General features: G+C 40.7%; 1 protein-coding gene across 1 annotated transcript; it reads left to right on the top strand.

Annotated features, from left to right (window-relative positions):
• Positions 1 to 2409: 2409 nt before the first annotated feature.
• Positions 2410 to 14320, top strand: LOC104942944 (cell migration-inducing and hyaluronan-binding protein; the record flags this gene model as incomplete). The annotated part of the gene is made up of 10 exons (XM_010768258.1): positions 2410 to 2438; positions 3065 to 3195; positions 4120 to 4257; positions 5428 to 5566; positions 6808 to 7044; positions 8694 to 8873; positions 11098 to 11168; positions 11348 to 11449; positions 11629 to 11639; positions 14173 to 14320. Coding segments are annotated over exons 1-10 (1186 nt in total), but the record flags the coding sequence as incomplete, so codon positions are not given.
• Positions 14321 to 16161: the final 1841 nt, after the last annotated feature.

Here is a 16161-nt window from a genome sequence, read left to right as displayed (position 1 = left end):
ATGGGATTGTACCTTGTTATCTAATGTTATCTAGCTGACATTAACGTTACACATTACACTTGTTTAACACTCACCGTAACCTTGTACAGCCGGTCCCGCATGCCGGCTCTTATGGAACCGACTAACTCCCCTTTTGTGTAATAGCAGCTCTCAACATGCCCAGACATGTAATGATTTCCACCTCGTTTAATACTTTTCACCTCATTCTGGTGTTGGTGACGTGTGTTGTGCGAGACCAGAGATGTAGTTCATTGAGCGGTTTCACACAAAAATAAGTGTTACTTCACAGTTTTACGACAAACCTTTTTTTTCTTGACTTAGAAAATTATCTTTTAAATTGACAAACATCATATGTGTAATTCATGGCACAATTCAAATGGGGTCGAAAGATCTTTTCTCTCTCGCCATTGACTTCAATACATAATGTTTCCGAAATAAGGTCCCATGGAGGATCACCGGAAAGGGAGGGACTTTGGCTCTCTATAACTGGGACAAGGTTCCATAATAACCTTTCAGCAATGTGTAATTCAAGAGTGTCCCTGGGCAGGCAGTTCTCTGGAAAAAGAAAACAAAATCAAATATTGGAAAATACAGCCTGTAGCTCTCCACCCTTCTGCGTTTAGCCCCTCCCACCAGAAGAACACTGCTTCTGCTTTTATAGTTAGTTCTTTTTGTACTTTATTTCAAAATATTTGGACGTTAAACAGCCAAAGTACATCAATGTCACATCAGAAATCAAATTCTGATGATTTAAAGAAAATATAGATACAGTCCTATAGTGACATTAAAGAGGCCCTATTATGTTATCGGGGTGTTCCCTCTCCTGCAGTGTGTTCAATAGGTCTTTGTGCATGTAAATGGTCTGCAGAGGCTAAAATCCCTGTGTTCCCTCCAGAGGGAGTTTCTCTCCAAACTCTCCTTTTATTGACTCTGAAGATTAAGTACATTTAAATATATTGGTGACCAGTTTAGTGCTGTCCTCTCATGGATTCTCAAGTTATGTATTTGTATTCAATAATATTGAATTTCTCTTACTGAAGCCACTTATGATGACTTTAGGCAGTTCCCAACTTATTTTTGTTTTACTTGCTATGTTACGCTCAGTTATTATCCTTATTTTGCCTGTGATTAAAGCGAAAAAAAAACAGGTGTAATGCTTTGAAGTCTTTGCAATATGATTCTCCCTGACTCACTGTACCTGTGCTGATGGTTTCTGATGAAGCTCAGGCTCAGTTCTTTGTGTGATCGTAAAACACTCCAGCAACCTGCAGCCACAGATCTCCAAGAACTGAGTTCAGACACTCACACAGAATTGTGCATGAGAATATCTGCTGATGAGGAACTTTTATAGGCTGGATGAAATATTATGCCTTTGGTATTCATGTTATGTTTGTATAGGTGTGTTTCCCTATATCCATGCTTCAAATTAAGGTAAATTGAAATATAAGCAGAACAATTTGGATTAGAAAGAGGTAACACTAGATAAATTACTGCAACAATTACTGCAGAAACGTAATTTGTACAGCAGGTTAAGCATGATAGGGATCCAGTCTGCACAATGTGTTTGGATCGTGGGCCTTTATCTCCTCCGTGACCTTCGCTGATGAGGCAACATAATGTGCAACAGCCGTACAAATACATATTTCACGATTGTATAGTTATTCTTCCACTATGTCGCTACATCCAACATTTCCTCAGCACATTCCCGATCAACGTTGCTCCCTGGCTTTTGGCAGCGAGTCAGTTGCATTTATAGCCTTTGCAGACCATTTACATGCACACTAACCTACTGTATATCACATACTACAGGAAAGGAAAAAGAAACCAAAAAGCAGAATAGGGCCTACGATACGATGCGATAATACTTCATTTTTAGATCAAGTCTGACATTTTTCCATCATCACAGCATCTCCATTTGCAGCATTAAAAAGGACAAATATTTAAGACAAGAAAGAAGGAAACAGACATTTAGCATTGCATCAAGATCACTGAAGAGAAAAAAGCTCAAGACCCTCTATCGTACATTAGATCATGGATTTAAATCAGTATTTATTTTGAGGATTGACTGGTGCACAAAAGAATGCTTCAGTGCAACGTCATCAAATCGTGGGACCCTGTATCTCCGATTTGATGGGAAAAACTAATCCTTACTGTTCAGTTCATGGTTGGGGTCAGAGATGATGTTGTTTGTTTAAAAATACCTGTACATGTGGACTAGCCCTCAGTATGCACAGGAATACGAGTCATTGCAGGACAGCAGACACCCCTCCACAGACATTCTGAGTTCTGGAGAGCCGTCACTCACAGACAGAAGAAGCCGTTTGATTGCACGTCAGCAGCCAACACTCTCTGTTAGCCCGTTGGGAAATCAGCCCCACTATTCAGGTCTCTGGCCACTCAATGCCATTGATGGATCCATTAGGTGAGAGGGAGATGAGGTAACCACACACACCGGAGAGCAATAGATTAAACCTCCATTGGACATACTGGATGGTTACACACAGCATCTCAGTTCTGTGCTGACAATAACAGACACAAACCAAATGGGTCCATCAATCACTCTTACTCTGGAATGAGCAGCCTAATAACCTTGTGTGCTATCTTATTCCAATGTAGGTAATAGCTGAAAAAGTTATAGTATTTATATAGTATTTACAATGGAAAGAAACACCTTTTCCCTGAAACTTCAGGAAAACCAATTTAAAGAAACCTGGAAATTGTTAAGGGACGACCATCGTTCGATCGTGCTTTTGTATAATCCATGCTGGGTTTTGTGTTTGTCTTTTAGCCGTAACACAAACAACCCATGTATACTGCTCTATTTGTTATTTTACTTATTATTATTCTTTTTTTGCTCATGTATTTACCTATTTATTGTACGTTGTTGTGTTTGTTACTTTTGGGTCACTAACAAATATTGAGCTATTAGCAGAGCAAAATGACCGCAAATTAAAAAAATTACAAATAAAAGCAAAAGTTAGAGTAGACAAGGAGTGAACCCATGCTCCCCAACAGAGAAATGAGCCTGTACAACCATCCAGGGTCTGCTGAGCCCCTTGTTCAGGGTCGCCTGCTGCCTGGCTTACAATGCACCCAGCCCCAGTGCCTCTCCCTGTGGTGTGCCCGCAGCGCAGCAGTTATTTCTGGCTGAGCTTGGCACCAGCCACACATGCTCCACTTCCAGTTCTGGCTCTGGTGAGGAGCAACTGTTTCCCTGTTGGAGGAGAGGAGTGGCAGCTCCTTCTTGGCCAATTCATACTGTCAATCATTCTTAGTCTGGCTCCTTCTTGGGGGCCAATCTTCTTTATTTCCTTATAAGGATCCCATTTAGCACTAACATTGGCTATTCTTCCTGGGGTTCGCACACAAACAGTCCTACACAAATTAAAAAAAACAGCTCTTCATCTCATGCAATCAAGTATTAAATAAATAAAAAATTAAGGCAAACATTATTATTGTTATTATTATTATTATTATTATTATTATTATTATTATTATAATACAATAAGTTGAACATAGGCCTAGTCACAGGCACAGTTCAATTATGATCTCTGACACCAAGATATTAAGCAAAAGTTTGAGTTATGAGTTCCAACGTGGAACAACGTGCACCGGCTATTAATTCTCCCTCACCTGTTTCTGAATCATATTATATTTAGCTTTATGTAATGTGGACCCTTTTTCTATTGCGTGGTGTTTGCTTTGGGAGACCCGACCATTAGCTATTTCCCAACCTACACCACAAAAAGGTCAGGATATTAGGAAGGGGAATTGCAGGAAAAGGACCATTTCACTTGTAGTAACAAATGTCCAAATAATTCAGGTGGTAAGTGCAACACTCTGTCTGACCACATCTGAAGTCGCAAATGACCTCACTCAAAGGTTGGGTAGAAAGCTTGCCATCATATCATTCCTCCTGACTGCATCACACAGCCTCCCTCCTTTTTTAATTCAGTGCATTATTACTCTTTGAAATGTATTGGATGGATGTATACAGTTGAATTAAATGGAAATACTTAACTCTACTAAGTAGTCTACTTAATCTAATTACTTGGATATTTTCCACCACCATGTGTGTCGTTATAAGTGACATGTTGGTGTGTTTTCTGTGTCCTGCAGTGTGTCCTGATAAAGAGCCAGGACTGCAGCCATGGATGCCGGGACACAGCGAGGACCACCGTGTTACCATCGGTTACGGCAGGAAGGTCCTCCTCACAACTTCAGCTACGGTCCACTCCATTGAGATTCTCAGTGGCGGTAAGCCAGAAGAGTCAATATGGTGTCAATCTTTCACAGTGAAATGCTGTCTTTATCTTATGTAATGTGACATATTAAGTGAAGCAGAGTATGTCTGGTGGGTATAGTGATTTACCCACGAAGGACAGGAACAATTCAACACTGTAACAAATATACACATTTAATCCAAAACCCTACAAGTCCTTTAAAAAAAAAAAGCAGCTATTCCTTTTTTAACAGGATGGTCAAGTTAAGTCAAAATAATAAAACACTGCATAAGTAAGAAGTCTATTAAGTATGAAGGATTGCTAAAATTAAAAAAAACAGACACAATACAGAGACATCATTAATTAAAAGTACTCTCTCTGAAACAATAGACCGCATAAAATAATCTTTTTCATTTATGTTTCTCTCAGTTGCTCTGCGCTGTTGTTGTTGTTATATATTGGATATAGAATGAAATATATAATTAAAATAAGTCACGTAACTACATCAGTTTATTAAATGATAGAACAAGGGTCCCTTAAGATGATGAGTTAGGCTTTCTGGCCACCTTACAATAAACTTTGGTTTTTGCTTTTCTATTTGTGTGTAAATCAATAGTTTGGTATTGTTTGAAATTGATGGGTAACTAAGACTTAATGTTAAAGCCGATTTACAGCTTTACTGTATCTTTTCAATACAGCATTTATTATGGGCATCAGTGTTGCTCAGATTATTTTACAGCTCTCACAGAGCAGAGCGCTTTCTGCTACATTAACTGTGGAAGCACTCGCTCAACATGATCTATGTCTTCATTCTCACTCACTCTGACTTTAATTTTACATTTACTCAAAATAATTCAATAAATACATTAAATCTTTTTGAAACCTGGTAACACAGGTGGTTGGCCAGCTACAGCAAGTGTGTGTGTGTGTGTATGTGTGTGTGTGTGTGTGTGTGTGTGTGTGTGTGTGTGTGTGTTTGTGTGTGTTGGTTTGTGTGTGTGTGTGTGTGTGTGTGTGTGTGTGTGTGTGTGTGTGTGTGTGTGTGTGTGTGTGTGTGTGTGTGTGTGTGTGTGTGTGTACGCAGCCTGAGCCCAGGGCTTTAAATGGTAGGAAGACAAGCCTGATGGCACTGAGTCATGAATGTTCTGCCAGCAGGTTTACTTTTCCTCCACCCCTTCCTCCCTCTCTCTCTCTCTCCTCTCAGGAAAGCTGGTGATTGCTGACACCAACCGGGCCATACTGCTGCGAACAAAACACATTCTGATTGGGAACAAAGGGGAGCTGCACATTGGAAGCCGAGACTGTCCTTATAAAGGCAACCTCACCATCTCCCTTTTTGGAAGGTACAGTTGTATTAAATGTAGCTTATAAACATAGAGAAGAAGAAGAAGAAGAAGAAGAAGAAGAAGAAATACTTTAATAATCCCTCGAGGGTAAATGTTCACTCTGTTGTTATGCATATGCACCTGAAACACAGAGCACACACGCACATGACCTACTCACATTTGGACTCAATATACAGTACATATGCACATACACATGCATTAATGGAGCGGATGCGAAACAGGGGGTCTGCCATGGTTTAGCAACCAAATGCGTTTGAGTTGGTGCGATACTCAAGGACACTTTGGCAGGGCCCAGGAAGTAATCTCTCATGATGCCAGTCCATCCCAATGACCATAAGGTGAACATCTGGTTCCCAAGCCAGGTCCCTCTGCACTGAGCTACTGTCGCCCTCCATCACATGTTAGTGGTACATTATTATTAAGCTGATGTCGATCAGACAGTAAATCTTAGGTGTAGTATTTTCTTATAGTGCAAATCCCATGAGACTCTTTGCACAACACTTAAAATGTTCTCCATATACATGACATAATGGCATTTCCATCAACATTAGCTGTATTTTCATGATTTAAATCACTATCATAACATATCATCATAAACTTTATAGCTTTAAAATATAACATGTGAGCATAGTCACTGTGAGCACATTAGCATGCTAACATTAGGCCTTAGCTCAAATCACCTCTGTGGCACTGCAGCTTTACAGTTGTGGGCTGTTAACATGACTTTAGACTATGAGTCTGCTTAAAGATATTCGTAGATCTTCAGGAAACACTTTGTTTCCACATTCCGAGGGGACAAATATGCTGTACGTAATTCCTCAAGGCTCCATCCTGGGGCCCCTTCTCTTTAACCTCTGCAGACTTTCACTGGCTCAGATTATAGAACACTGCTTTTAATTAGATCAAATAATTACTCTCTGCCATTTCAAACATTGCACTGTAACTTTTATTATTACATTTCATCCCTGTCTTATTCTATTTTAGCTTGTTTATATTTATTTTATTCTCTTGGTTTTTTAATGACTGTTTTTTAAATGTATTTAAATGTCAATGTTTTATAATGTGTTTCTGTTTCAATGCATTTTAATGCTCTTAATGTTTTCAATTTTTTTGTAAAGCACTTTTAATAGCCTTGTGTTGAAATGGGCTGTATAAATAAACTTGTCTTCCCTTACTTAACTAATAAAACCTCCTAAAATGGTAACATATTTTCACATATTCTCTCCTTTTGTTCTTAGATTGGATGACAGTGATAAGGATCACAGCTACTTTGGAAGGAAGTACATTGGCGTGGGGACAGGGGGGACACTAGAGATCCACGGAGAAAAGAAGCTGTCGTGGACGTTCCTCAACAAGACTCTGCACCCTGGAGAGAGCAACCAGAACAACTATCTGTTCCAGAGAGGCTGGGGCAGCAGAGGCATCATCATCCATGTCATTGACCCTAAAAGCGGAGAGGCGCTGCACAATGACAGGTAATGGCCCCACTGAAGCAAAGGCCATGATATTAGGAGGTGTGTGGCACAGTGGATAGAGCCTTGGTGTTCGGATCAGGGGTCCGAGGTTCAAACCCCGCTGCAGTCAGCATGTCGTTGTGTCCCTGAGACACTTCACCCCAAATTGTTCCTGTGGGGATTGCCCACAGTATTGAGTATGTTAGTCACTTTGGATAAAAGCGTCTCACATGTAATGTAATGTAATATTCTTAATTAGAGCCGAAAGGATTTTGTGGCTGACATTTCATAATCTGTCTAACCACAGGGTTGAAATGAAGGAGACAAATATTCCTTTAATGGCTTTGGCATTGTTTCATACAAGGATATTAAATGTAGAAATTGATGTCACCCTTAATATCCTTTTCACGCTTAATTAGCGATCACACAAATTACCTGCAATGGAGTTTAGATACATTTGAACTTTTATTGTAAATATAATGTTGTAATTTTCAGAGGAGGATGTAAGGCATTGGACAGTATCCAGTTTCCTCTAATTAACCGCCATTAGACTTTGTCTGATTACAGCCATAAAATGCACTTAATAGATGGTTATTAGAACACATTGCACGACTGAGTCAACTGCAGAGGGAGAGAGGAACACAATTCAATAGAAAAAAATGCTTTGAAGTGGTATATTGTTTTTATAATGGATTTTGGTTGTTCTACAAATATGTGATCTTTGTTTTCTGCTCTTGCGCTCATAGGAGGTTATTTAGCTTCCATAATTCATAAAGCTACGCTTGTGATGTCAAAGCAAAAGGCCCTGAATAACACTGTCTCTATCTGTTAGTTATTTAAAATAACATGCGGTCAATGCTCCTTCTATTGATATGGCACCTTCATTTTTAAACCCGATAATATTATTTGGAGCAGTTGTTTTTCATATTTGCATTATTGCAGTACCTGCAGTACCTTTTTGCATTTCACAGATTTAATGTTAGCACATTACGCTATGCTAGTAGTGTTCTGATTCTGCGAAGGAATGTGGAATAGTTGCCTCGTTTAGTCGTTTAATTTAAAGATTAGACTTAGTGTGGAAATAAATGAAATGTTCATTTTGACTTTTGAGGTTGGTGCAATACTTACAAGAGGTTAAAAGATGTACACATTAAAATGTGTTTATATTTTGTATTGCTTTTCCACCTCTATGCAAATGCATGCCTATACAGTTTTTAGATTTTTTTGTAATACTTTTTGTTTCTTGACTTCTTGAGTATGTCCACAGACTATGCTCACATTATACATCTTGTGTTTTTACATTGAGTATAAATAAAAGAATAATGAAAAAGAAAATAGATTAAAAAAAAATGTATACACTTTAAGTGCAATTCCTTTTCTAAAATCTTATTGGTAACTTTGGTTTTAAATATTTATTTATTTTTGTATATCTTATCTGAAACATGGTATAACAGAACATTGTTTTGTTTGCCCTTTAAAAATCTGAAGATGAGTGTGTGTTCAAGTCCTTTTTTACAGTTTACTGTCCTTAAACTATTTGACTTACAACACAAATTGAGCATATAATATGTCAGAGGTTGAGTTGTTAATAATAACTTACGTTGTTTGAAGACACAATCACAATTCTATTTGTTTCATGTGTTCCTCTTTTACCCCCCTCACTCCCACAGGTTTGACACGTATCGCAGTAAGGATGAGAGTCGGCGCCTTGCTAAGTATGTGGATGATGTGGGGGCGGGGCTTATTCTGGCGTTGATGGTCAATGACGAGGGCTCCAACAACTTGGAGGACTCGGCCAAGAAGATCCTCTTCAGGCTGGGCAGCCAGCACATCAACACTCTGGGATTTCGGTGAGCTTTTGGAGTATTGGGATGGAAATTGTTAAGGTTTTCTGAAACAAAGACAAAGGTAATGTTCACAGATAAAATATAGATTAATCACGATGACAAATGTTATCATTAATTACTGAACATGACTATGAGCTCAACATCTCTGCTTGTCATTCCTATTCAGCTCACAATATGTCAGGAAAGAAAATGGCCCTTTTTTAAAGCTCCCAGCACTATGTCATATGAAGCATTATTTTATTGATTGCTGAGAATTAATGAGAAAATGTTACAACCTCCGGTGAGTCACTTTTTTTCTTTTTCTAATTAATCCCTGAAGCTTTCGGTACTTCATGGTTTTAAATTCACTATCTCAAATCTTCATCTCCTGAATTCCATAAAACAGCTCTAAAATCAGTTTTATCTTCTGTGTACATTTAGTGTGATGATTATACAGGACGCGTGTGGCGCAGTGGGTTAGTGCGTTGGTGTTTGGTTAAGGGGAGCACAGGTTCAAACCCCACTGCAGTCAGCATGTCGTTCTGTCCCTGAGACACTTCACCCCAAATTGCTCCCGTGGGAATTGTCCACAGTACTGAGTAGGCTAGTTGCTTTGGATAAAAGCGTCTAACAAGTGACATGTAATGTAATACAGTAATTGAGGTCGCAGTTAAAGGTGGTGTCGCACTAGACTCTGTTATTTATATATATGATTTAATATTTCCTATTTGTATACATGAAGGGACCAGACAATTAGAAACACCTCTCAATATAATGTAGTCCAATACAACGCCATCACTCAAGTAATCTACTGTAAGGTATTTTAATATTAAAGATTCCCGATCGTGCTTTATGGGGTGTTCCCTCTCCTGTAGTGTGTTCTATAGGTTTTTGTGCATACATGGTCTGGGGGGAGTTTCTCTCCCACACTTTTTTAAAGTCTATCAAGTAGAAGTAATGTAATTGATGCCAGATAACAGTAGTGAAAGTAAAAGTGTATATTGCACAGTTATTACAGATGGTTGTACAGTAATATAGAGACAGTAACAGAACATAGTGACATAACTATGTCACAATGGTTTGTCTATTGGCTAGCGCCCCAACACATTGTACATGAAGGGGGCGGGACATCTCTAAGTGGTTGACCAATCACAACAGAACTGACCAGCTAACCAATCAGAGAAGACTGGGCTCTGGTTTCAGACAGAGGGTGAAAAGAGGTGCTGCAGCACAGGCAGTATGAGAACATTTTTATTTGTTTAATTAACACACAACCAAAAAATTTGTATTTTATCCGCCTGGGAAACTGTGTGTGTTTGTGTGCGTGTTAGTATGCTAGCAATGCAAAGGGAAATGGAAACTGAATAATGCCGCGATAACAAAGCCCTGGAGATGTCTGACATACAGTACGGGTTAAGGATACACATGTGCAGACTTGTACGCTGACACATTCCTCAAAAAAGACTTGACTGTGCCCTCGTGTTTTTTTGTAATAAAGTGGTTGGATATACATCTTTGAATAGTCAACCACAAGGTTGCGTGCATCAGTTTTCTTTGCACAGTGAACCACAAGGACAGCGCCTTTGTTGTGGGTGAAGCTGGTGAATCTTAGCAATGTGTTAGCCTCCCAGCATTATTATGAAACGTGATGCTGCCGAAGAGACCACAGGAAACTCTGACAGGGTTGAAGACATAAAGATTCCCTGTTTGAACTCTGTGGCTGTAGATGATGGCTGCGGAGGACAGAGTAGAGGGAGGGGGGGGGAATCCTAATGAATCCTGTCGCCTGCTCCCCACACTGCTGCCAAACAGGCCAGCACTGGTGTCATCATCAGAGAGAGGCTGTGTAATTTGCGGTGCACCCAGAGACATTTTAATAAGCTGGAATTTATGAGGCAGTGCAATACATTCTGAGTGATGTAATTCACATTTGTTTACTGAAGCTTCTGCACTGGTGGCAGCACACAGCATTACAGCAACACAAGAACATGAAGTTGAAAGTTGTGGGATGTTATTTTGGTACCAGCCAAACTTTTTTGGTGTCAGATAAGTTGGATGTTGGAATTCTGCTTTACTTATTTATAATATTGCAAATTCAATATAATAGAAACATAGAAAAATCCTGTTTTAATAGTGTAAACAGCACCCTACTGACTCACTGTACAAAAAGGCAGTAGCAAATTAACAATTCACAAGGTCTACTAAAAAAATAATATTATTCATCTCTCCTCTCTTCCTTCATTTACAGGCATCCTTGGACCTTTATAGTTACAAAAGGAGACCCTTCTTCTGTTGTCGAGGATCACGCTTCCTATCAAGGTAAGAATACATTTTTAATGTATTACTACTTACCTGATGTATCTAAAACTGCAAAAAAGGAAGCATGTTCTACTGTAAGTGATGTCCTGTGATGTGTGTGTGTGTGTGTGTGTGTGTGTGTGTGTGTGTGTGTGTGTGTGTGTGTGTGTGTGTGTGTGTGTGTGTGTGTGTGTTATCAGGAACTAAGGCCTCCTCAGAGGCTCAGAGCGCTCATGTTTTTAAGTCGAGTTATGGGGAGCAGTTTACTATTACCACCAGAAGCCAGTGGGTGCAAGGTAAGTGTACACACACACGCACGCACGCACGCACGCACGTACGCACGCACGCACGCAAACACACACACACACACACACACACACACACACACACACACACACACACACACACACACACACACACACACACACACACACACTCCAGGTGTCCTCCAATCAGTGAAATGTGTGAGTTTGTCTCTCAGGGCCACAGTCAGTATGTCACATGCACCACAAAACAGAAACATGTGCTGATATCAAACACCCAGGAGTGATACTGTTCATTGTCTTTTGCAGGGTTGGGATGGTTACCTGTGAAAATTGTAATCAATTACCTAATCTGAGTATCAAAATATGAAAGTAATGTAACTTGATTACTTTCCGTTACATTTGGATTACCTCAATATCAAATGCGATGCAAATCAATAAAAGTGTATTATCAATTAATCATTCAATGTTTATTTATATAGCCCAATATCACAAATATTACATTAGTCTCAGTGGACTTCAGTTTGTACGGAATATCAGTATGACAATACGACACCCTCTGTCCTTAGACCCTCACATCGTACAAGGAAAAACTACTGGAGAAAACCCACAGTTTAAAGGGGAAAATGGGAGAAACCTCAGGGAGAGCAACAGAGGAGGAATCCCTCTCCCAGGACGGACAGACGTGCAATAGATGCCGTGTGTAAATTGAAGAGATAATACATTTTACAGCGTAGGTAGACGAAATGTTTGGAAGTGCATGTGTCTATAATAAGAAGATGAATCCACGAGGATATCCATCCAGGACTTATGATCCAGGGCCACAGCAACAGGCACAGCCACGACTCAAGATCCAGGGCTCGCAATCCAGGACTCAGGACCACAGCAACAGGATCATCCATGACTCCGGATCCCGGCGTATATAGACACCAAAAAGAAATTTGGGGAAGCTGGATAATTGGGAACATGAGAGTACACAGGTATAGACAGAGAGAAGGAAGAAGTAAGATGTCCCCCGACAAACTAAGCCTATATCAGCAAAACTAGGGGCTGAATCTGATCAGCCCTAACTATAAGCTTTATCAAAAAGGAAGGTCTTAAGCGCACTCTTAAAAACGGATAGGGTTTCTGCCGCCCGAACACAAACTGGAAGCTGATTCCACAAATGTGGAGCTTGATAAGAAAAGGCTCTGGCTCCCATTNCTGATACTTGCGCATTAGTTTCTGTTATGGATCAGTATCAACAGTCCTGCCAGTAACGTTACTATATTATCAATACTACTTTAGTTATAGCCTGATATATGATAGCTAACTTTACAATGTTGTGATGTGACGTTAGCTAACATTCTGTAGCTAACGCCGGTCAGTCACCAAGATAGCTGCCCAGTTCTCCACTGGTTCTCCAACCACAGCTCCATTTCTCTCCGATGGCCGTTATTTCTTCGAATCCTTGGCTGCTCCTGGTCTCTTGGACACATAGCAGGCTCATAATTATAATCATATGCATTCGAATATATATTTACAACCTCTTCTGTGTCAAAACTAGCATTGTGATCCATGTTTATTCGTACGACCGGCTGCTCTCCCCCATGTTCCGTCACACGCGGGAGGTCACGTGCGGAGGCTTTTTTTATGCGGAAGTAAAAATGTCTTACAAAAACGACGCCAGATGTTACTGTAGTGTATATTTCTGTATATTTTTTAGAAAATCTAGTGTATACATCATTTTCCTACACATTTATTTACTGGTCTCTCTAACCTGCAAGTAGCTCTTTAACAATATGTTGTGTAGTGCCATGCTGTATTTTGTAACATATCCATGTATGTAACACATGGATGACATTTTGCTGGGTTGCAATGAGGCCACAGTTTTCCTGTAAATTCACTAGTGGGAAAATGTTGTGCAAATTGGATTGGATATAGGACACTCATCCCCAAATTATACAATTTTATGACAACAGGCCAGGTGTTGATAGATAACGTTGGTCTTGCTAGCTAATTTGACATATACAGTAGCAATCATGCCATGCTGTGCTCTGCACAAATGTTGGCTCCAGAACAAATTGAGCCGAGGAAAAACACAGTGTGTTCAGCACGGCTCTGTGCAAAAGACAAGAGCAAGCAGGCCATTAGCCAGCACCATACAAACCATTTCCACTGTGACTCACAGGCCAACAAAAACAAGCAAAAACCATCCAGACGTACCAGAAACACCACACACCAGTATTTTTGGATTAATTTAACAAAATGTATCTTTAATTTTATATTCAAGGAACTGACCATTTTTTTTGTCTTAATATTAACAATTGTATCGTTATTGTATTGTAATATTGTAAAAGTAGTTTGAAATAATGACCAAATATGAGTGAGGGCCAACTGTGCGGAAATGGCTGGGCTTTGTGTTGCAATGTTGCAGAACTTTTGCGTGCAGGATTGAAAGTGATTCTTGTGTCCAGACATATGGATCGTGATCCCTAACCCTCAGTGCTCGTCTTTGTGAAACTCCTGCTGTTGCCCAACAAATAAGCCTTACACTAGACAAATACCAGATGTCTGAAAAAAGATTTGTCCTGAAGCCAAGTGGCCAGACATCTCTCTGTCCCACCCTAGAGCTATCGACAAGTTTATTTCCCAACATTCTGAACTGTTCCTGTAATCTTAAGGAACACCTTCACTTACAATACCACTGGTGTGTCACATCATCTATTATTTCGTGCCAGAAGTACCTATATTAATCTTTGGTTCATCTATACTTTGTCCAGGCTGAGACCCACGATGGCATAGCGGCCAACCAAACGGGAGATGTGATCCACAAGAATGATAAGGACTACGGCTTCGTCTGCCTCAACAAGGACCAGACTCATGACCTCTGTCGCAACTACAGAGTCCGCTTCCTCTGTGGAAAACTGGGTACATTCATGACTTACTATGTGTGTGTATGAGTACAGTTTGTGTCTGCATGAGCTTTTACACACATTTCCCGTCTTTTCTCCATAAATCTGGACCCAGCTCTCCTCCTTCGTCTCTTTGGTTTACCCAGCATCCTCTGTGTTTTTCTCCAGATTTCAGTGGGAATATTTGTTGTAGACTGCCATGCTAGCAGGCTTTAGCATGATTAGCTGTCCCTGGTGTAAACATGGCAGCCAGTGGCGTGAATGCACAACAACGGCATGAAAGTTGAATAAGCTAATAATATAACTTATTAATAGAAAAATAACAAGTAACCTAAAAGGAGAAAGTTCAAAGTTTAAAATAGTACAAATCTAGCAAGAACAACTGCAACAAGCTGCCTTCATGGTTGGCAGGTGCACACTTTTTTTTAAAGAGAGCTTAAGCTGATCAACGTTTTATTAATATACAGACATGAGCCCTCCAGAGAGTGTGTGGAGGCTGCTCTGGTTGCCACACAGCCTGATCAGAGTTCACAGGCACCGCTCCAAACCAACTGAGAGACCTGGCATCTGTATGGGCCAGATGCTTGTGTGTGTGTGTGTGTGTGTGTGTGTGTGTGTGTGTGTGTGTGTGTGTGTGTGTGTGTGTGTGTGTGTGTGTGTGTGTGTGTGTGTGTGGGGGTCTGGGGGTGTTATGTGGATGTTATGTGGAGAGTGTTGTGATCGTTCATGTCAATGAGTACAACACATTCATCGCTCCACAATAACCCTGCACCACTACAGATGGACCAGATGACAGCTCCCCAAAAGAGAAGCCACAAATATCTCTGGCGCCCCCTGGATCAGGCCGGAGAATTGAATGAGTCACCTACTACTTCTAGGGAAAACGTTGTTTGATTTTATACAGTTGTTTCTCGAAAGCCTATCAAGATATCTTTGGCGATCTTGTTTTTTCCATCTATATAGTCCAACCCAGTCTCACGGTATTTCGTGTTATAGTCACAACATTTAATCTATTGATTCGTGTTCACCAACACAATTTCCCCCTTTTTTTCGTGTCACACAGAACGATTTTAAAAGCAATGTATTTCTATTGGTAGCATGTTTTTTGCCTGCACCATGTCTTTTTGTCCGGTCGGGTCTTGGAAGACTCGACCGAACTGTGGTTCATAAAAACATGTTCTTACTCAATAGCAAGCCACGACTATTGTTTTTATTTTAAATCGTATAATGTCTGACTTTTTTTGCCGTCCATCCATCCATCCATCTTCTCCCGCTTATCCGTGGTCGGGTCGCGGAGGTAGCAGTTCCAGCAGAGAGCCCCAAACTTTCTTTTCCCTGGCCACATCAACCAGCTCTGACTGGGGGATCCCAAGGCGCTCCCAGGCCAGCGAAGAGATATAATCCCTCCATCTGGTTCTAGGTCTACCCCTTGGTCTCTTCCCAGCTGGACGTGCCTGGAACACCTCCCTAGGGAGGCGCCCAGGTGGCATCCTAACTAGGTGCCCGAACCACCTCAACTGGCTCCTTTCGACGCGAAGGAGGAGCGGCTCAACTCCGAGTCCCTCCCTGATGACCGAACTTCTCACCTTATCCCTAAGGGAGACACCAGCCACCCTGCGGAGAAAACCCATCTCGGCCGCTTGTACCCGCGATCTCGTTCTTTCGGTCATGACCCATCCTTCATGACCATAGGTGAGGGTAGGAACGAAAATGGCGCGGTAGACAGAGAGCTTTGCCTTCTGGCTCAGCTCCCTTTTCGTCACAACGGTGCGGTAAAGAGACTGCAGTACCGCTCCCGCTGCTCCGATTCTCCGACCCATCTCACGCTCCATTGTTCCCTCACTCGAGAACAAGACC

The sequence above is a fragment of the Notothenia coriiceps genome, unplaced genomic scaffold (assembly GCF_000735185.1).
Source record: "Notothenia coriiceps isolate Sejong01 unplaced genomic scaffold, NC01 NC01_scaffold00005475, whole genome shotgun sequence".
NCBI classification, from domain to species: Eukaryota; Metazoa; Chordata; class Actinopteri; order Perciformes; family Nototheniidae; genus Notothenia; species Notothenia coriiceps.
The sequence above is the reverse complement of the archived record's forward strand: the minus strand, read 5'-3'. Positions and strand labels throughout refer to the sequence as shown.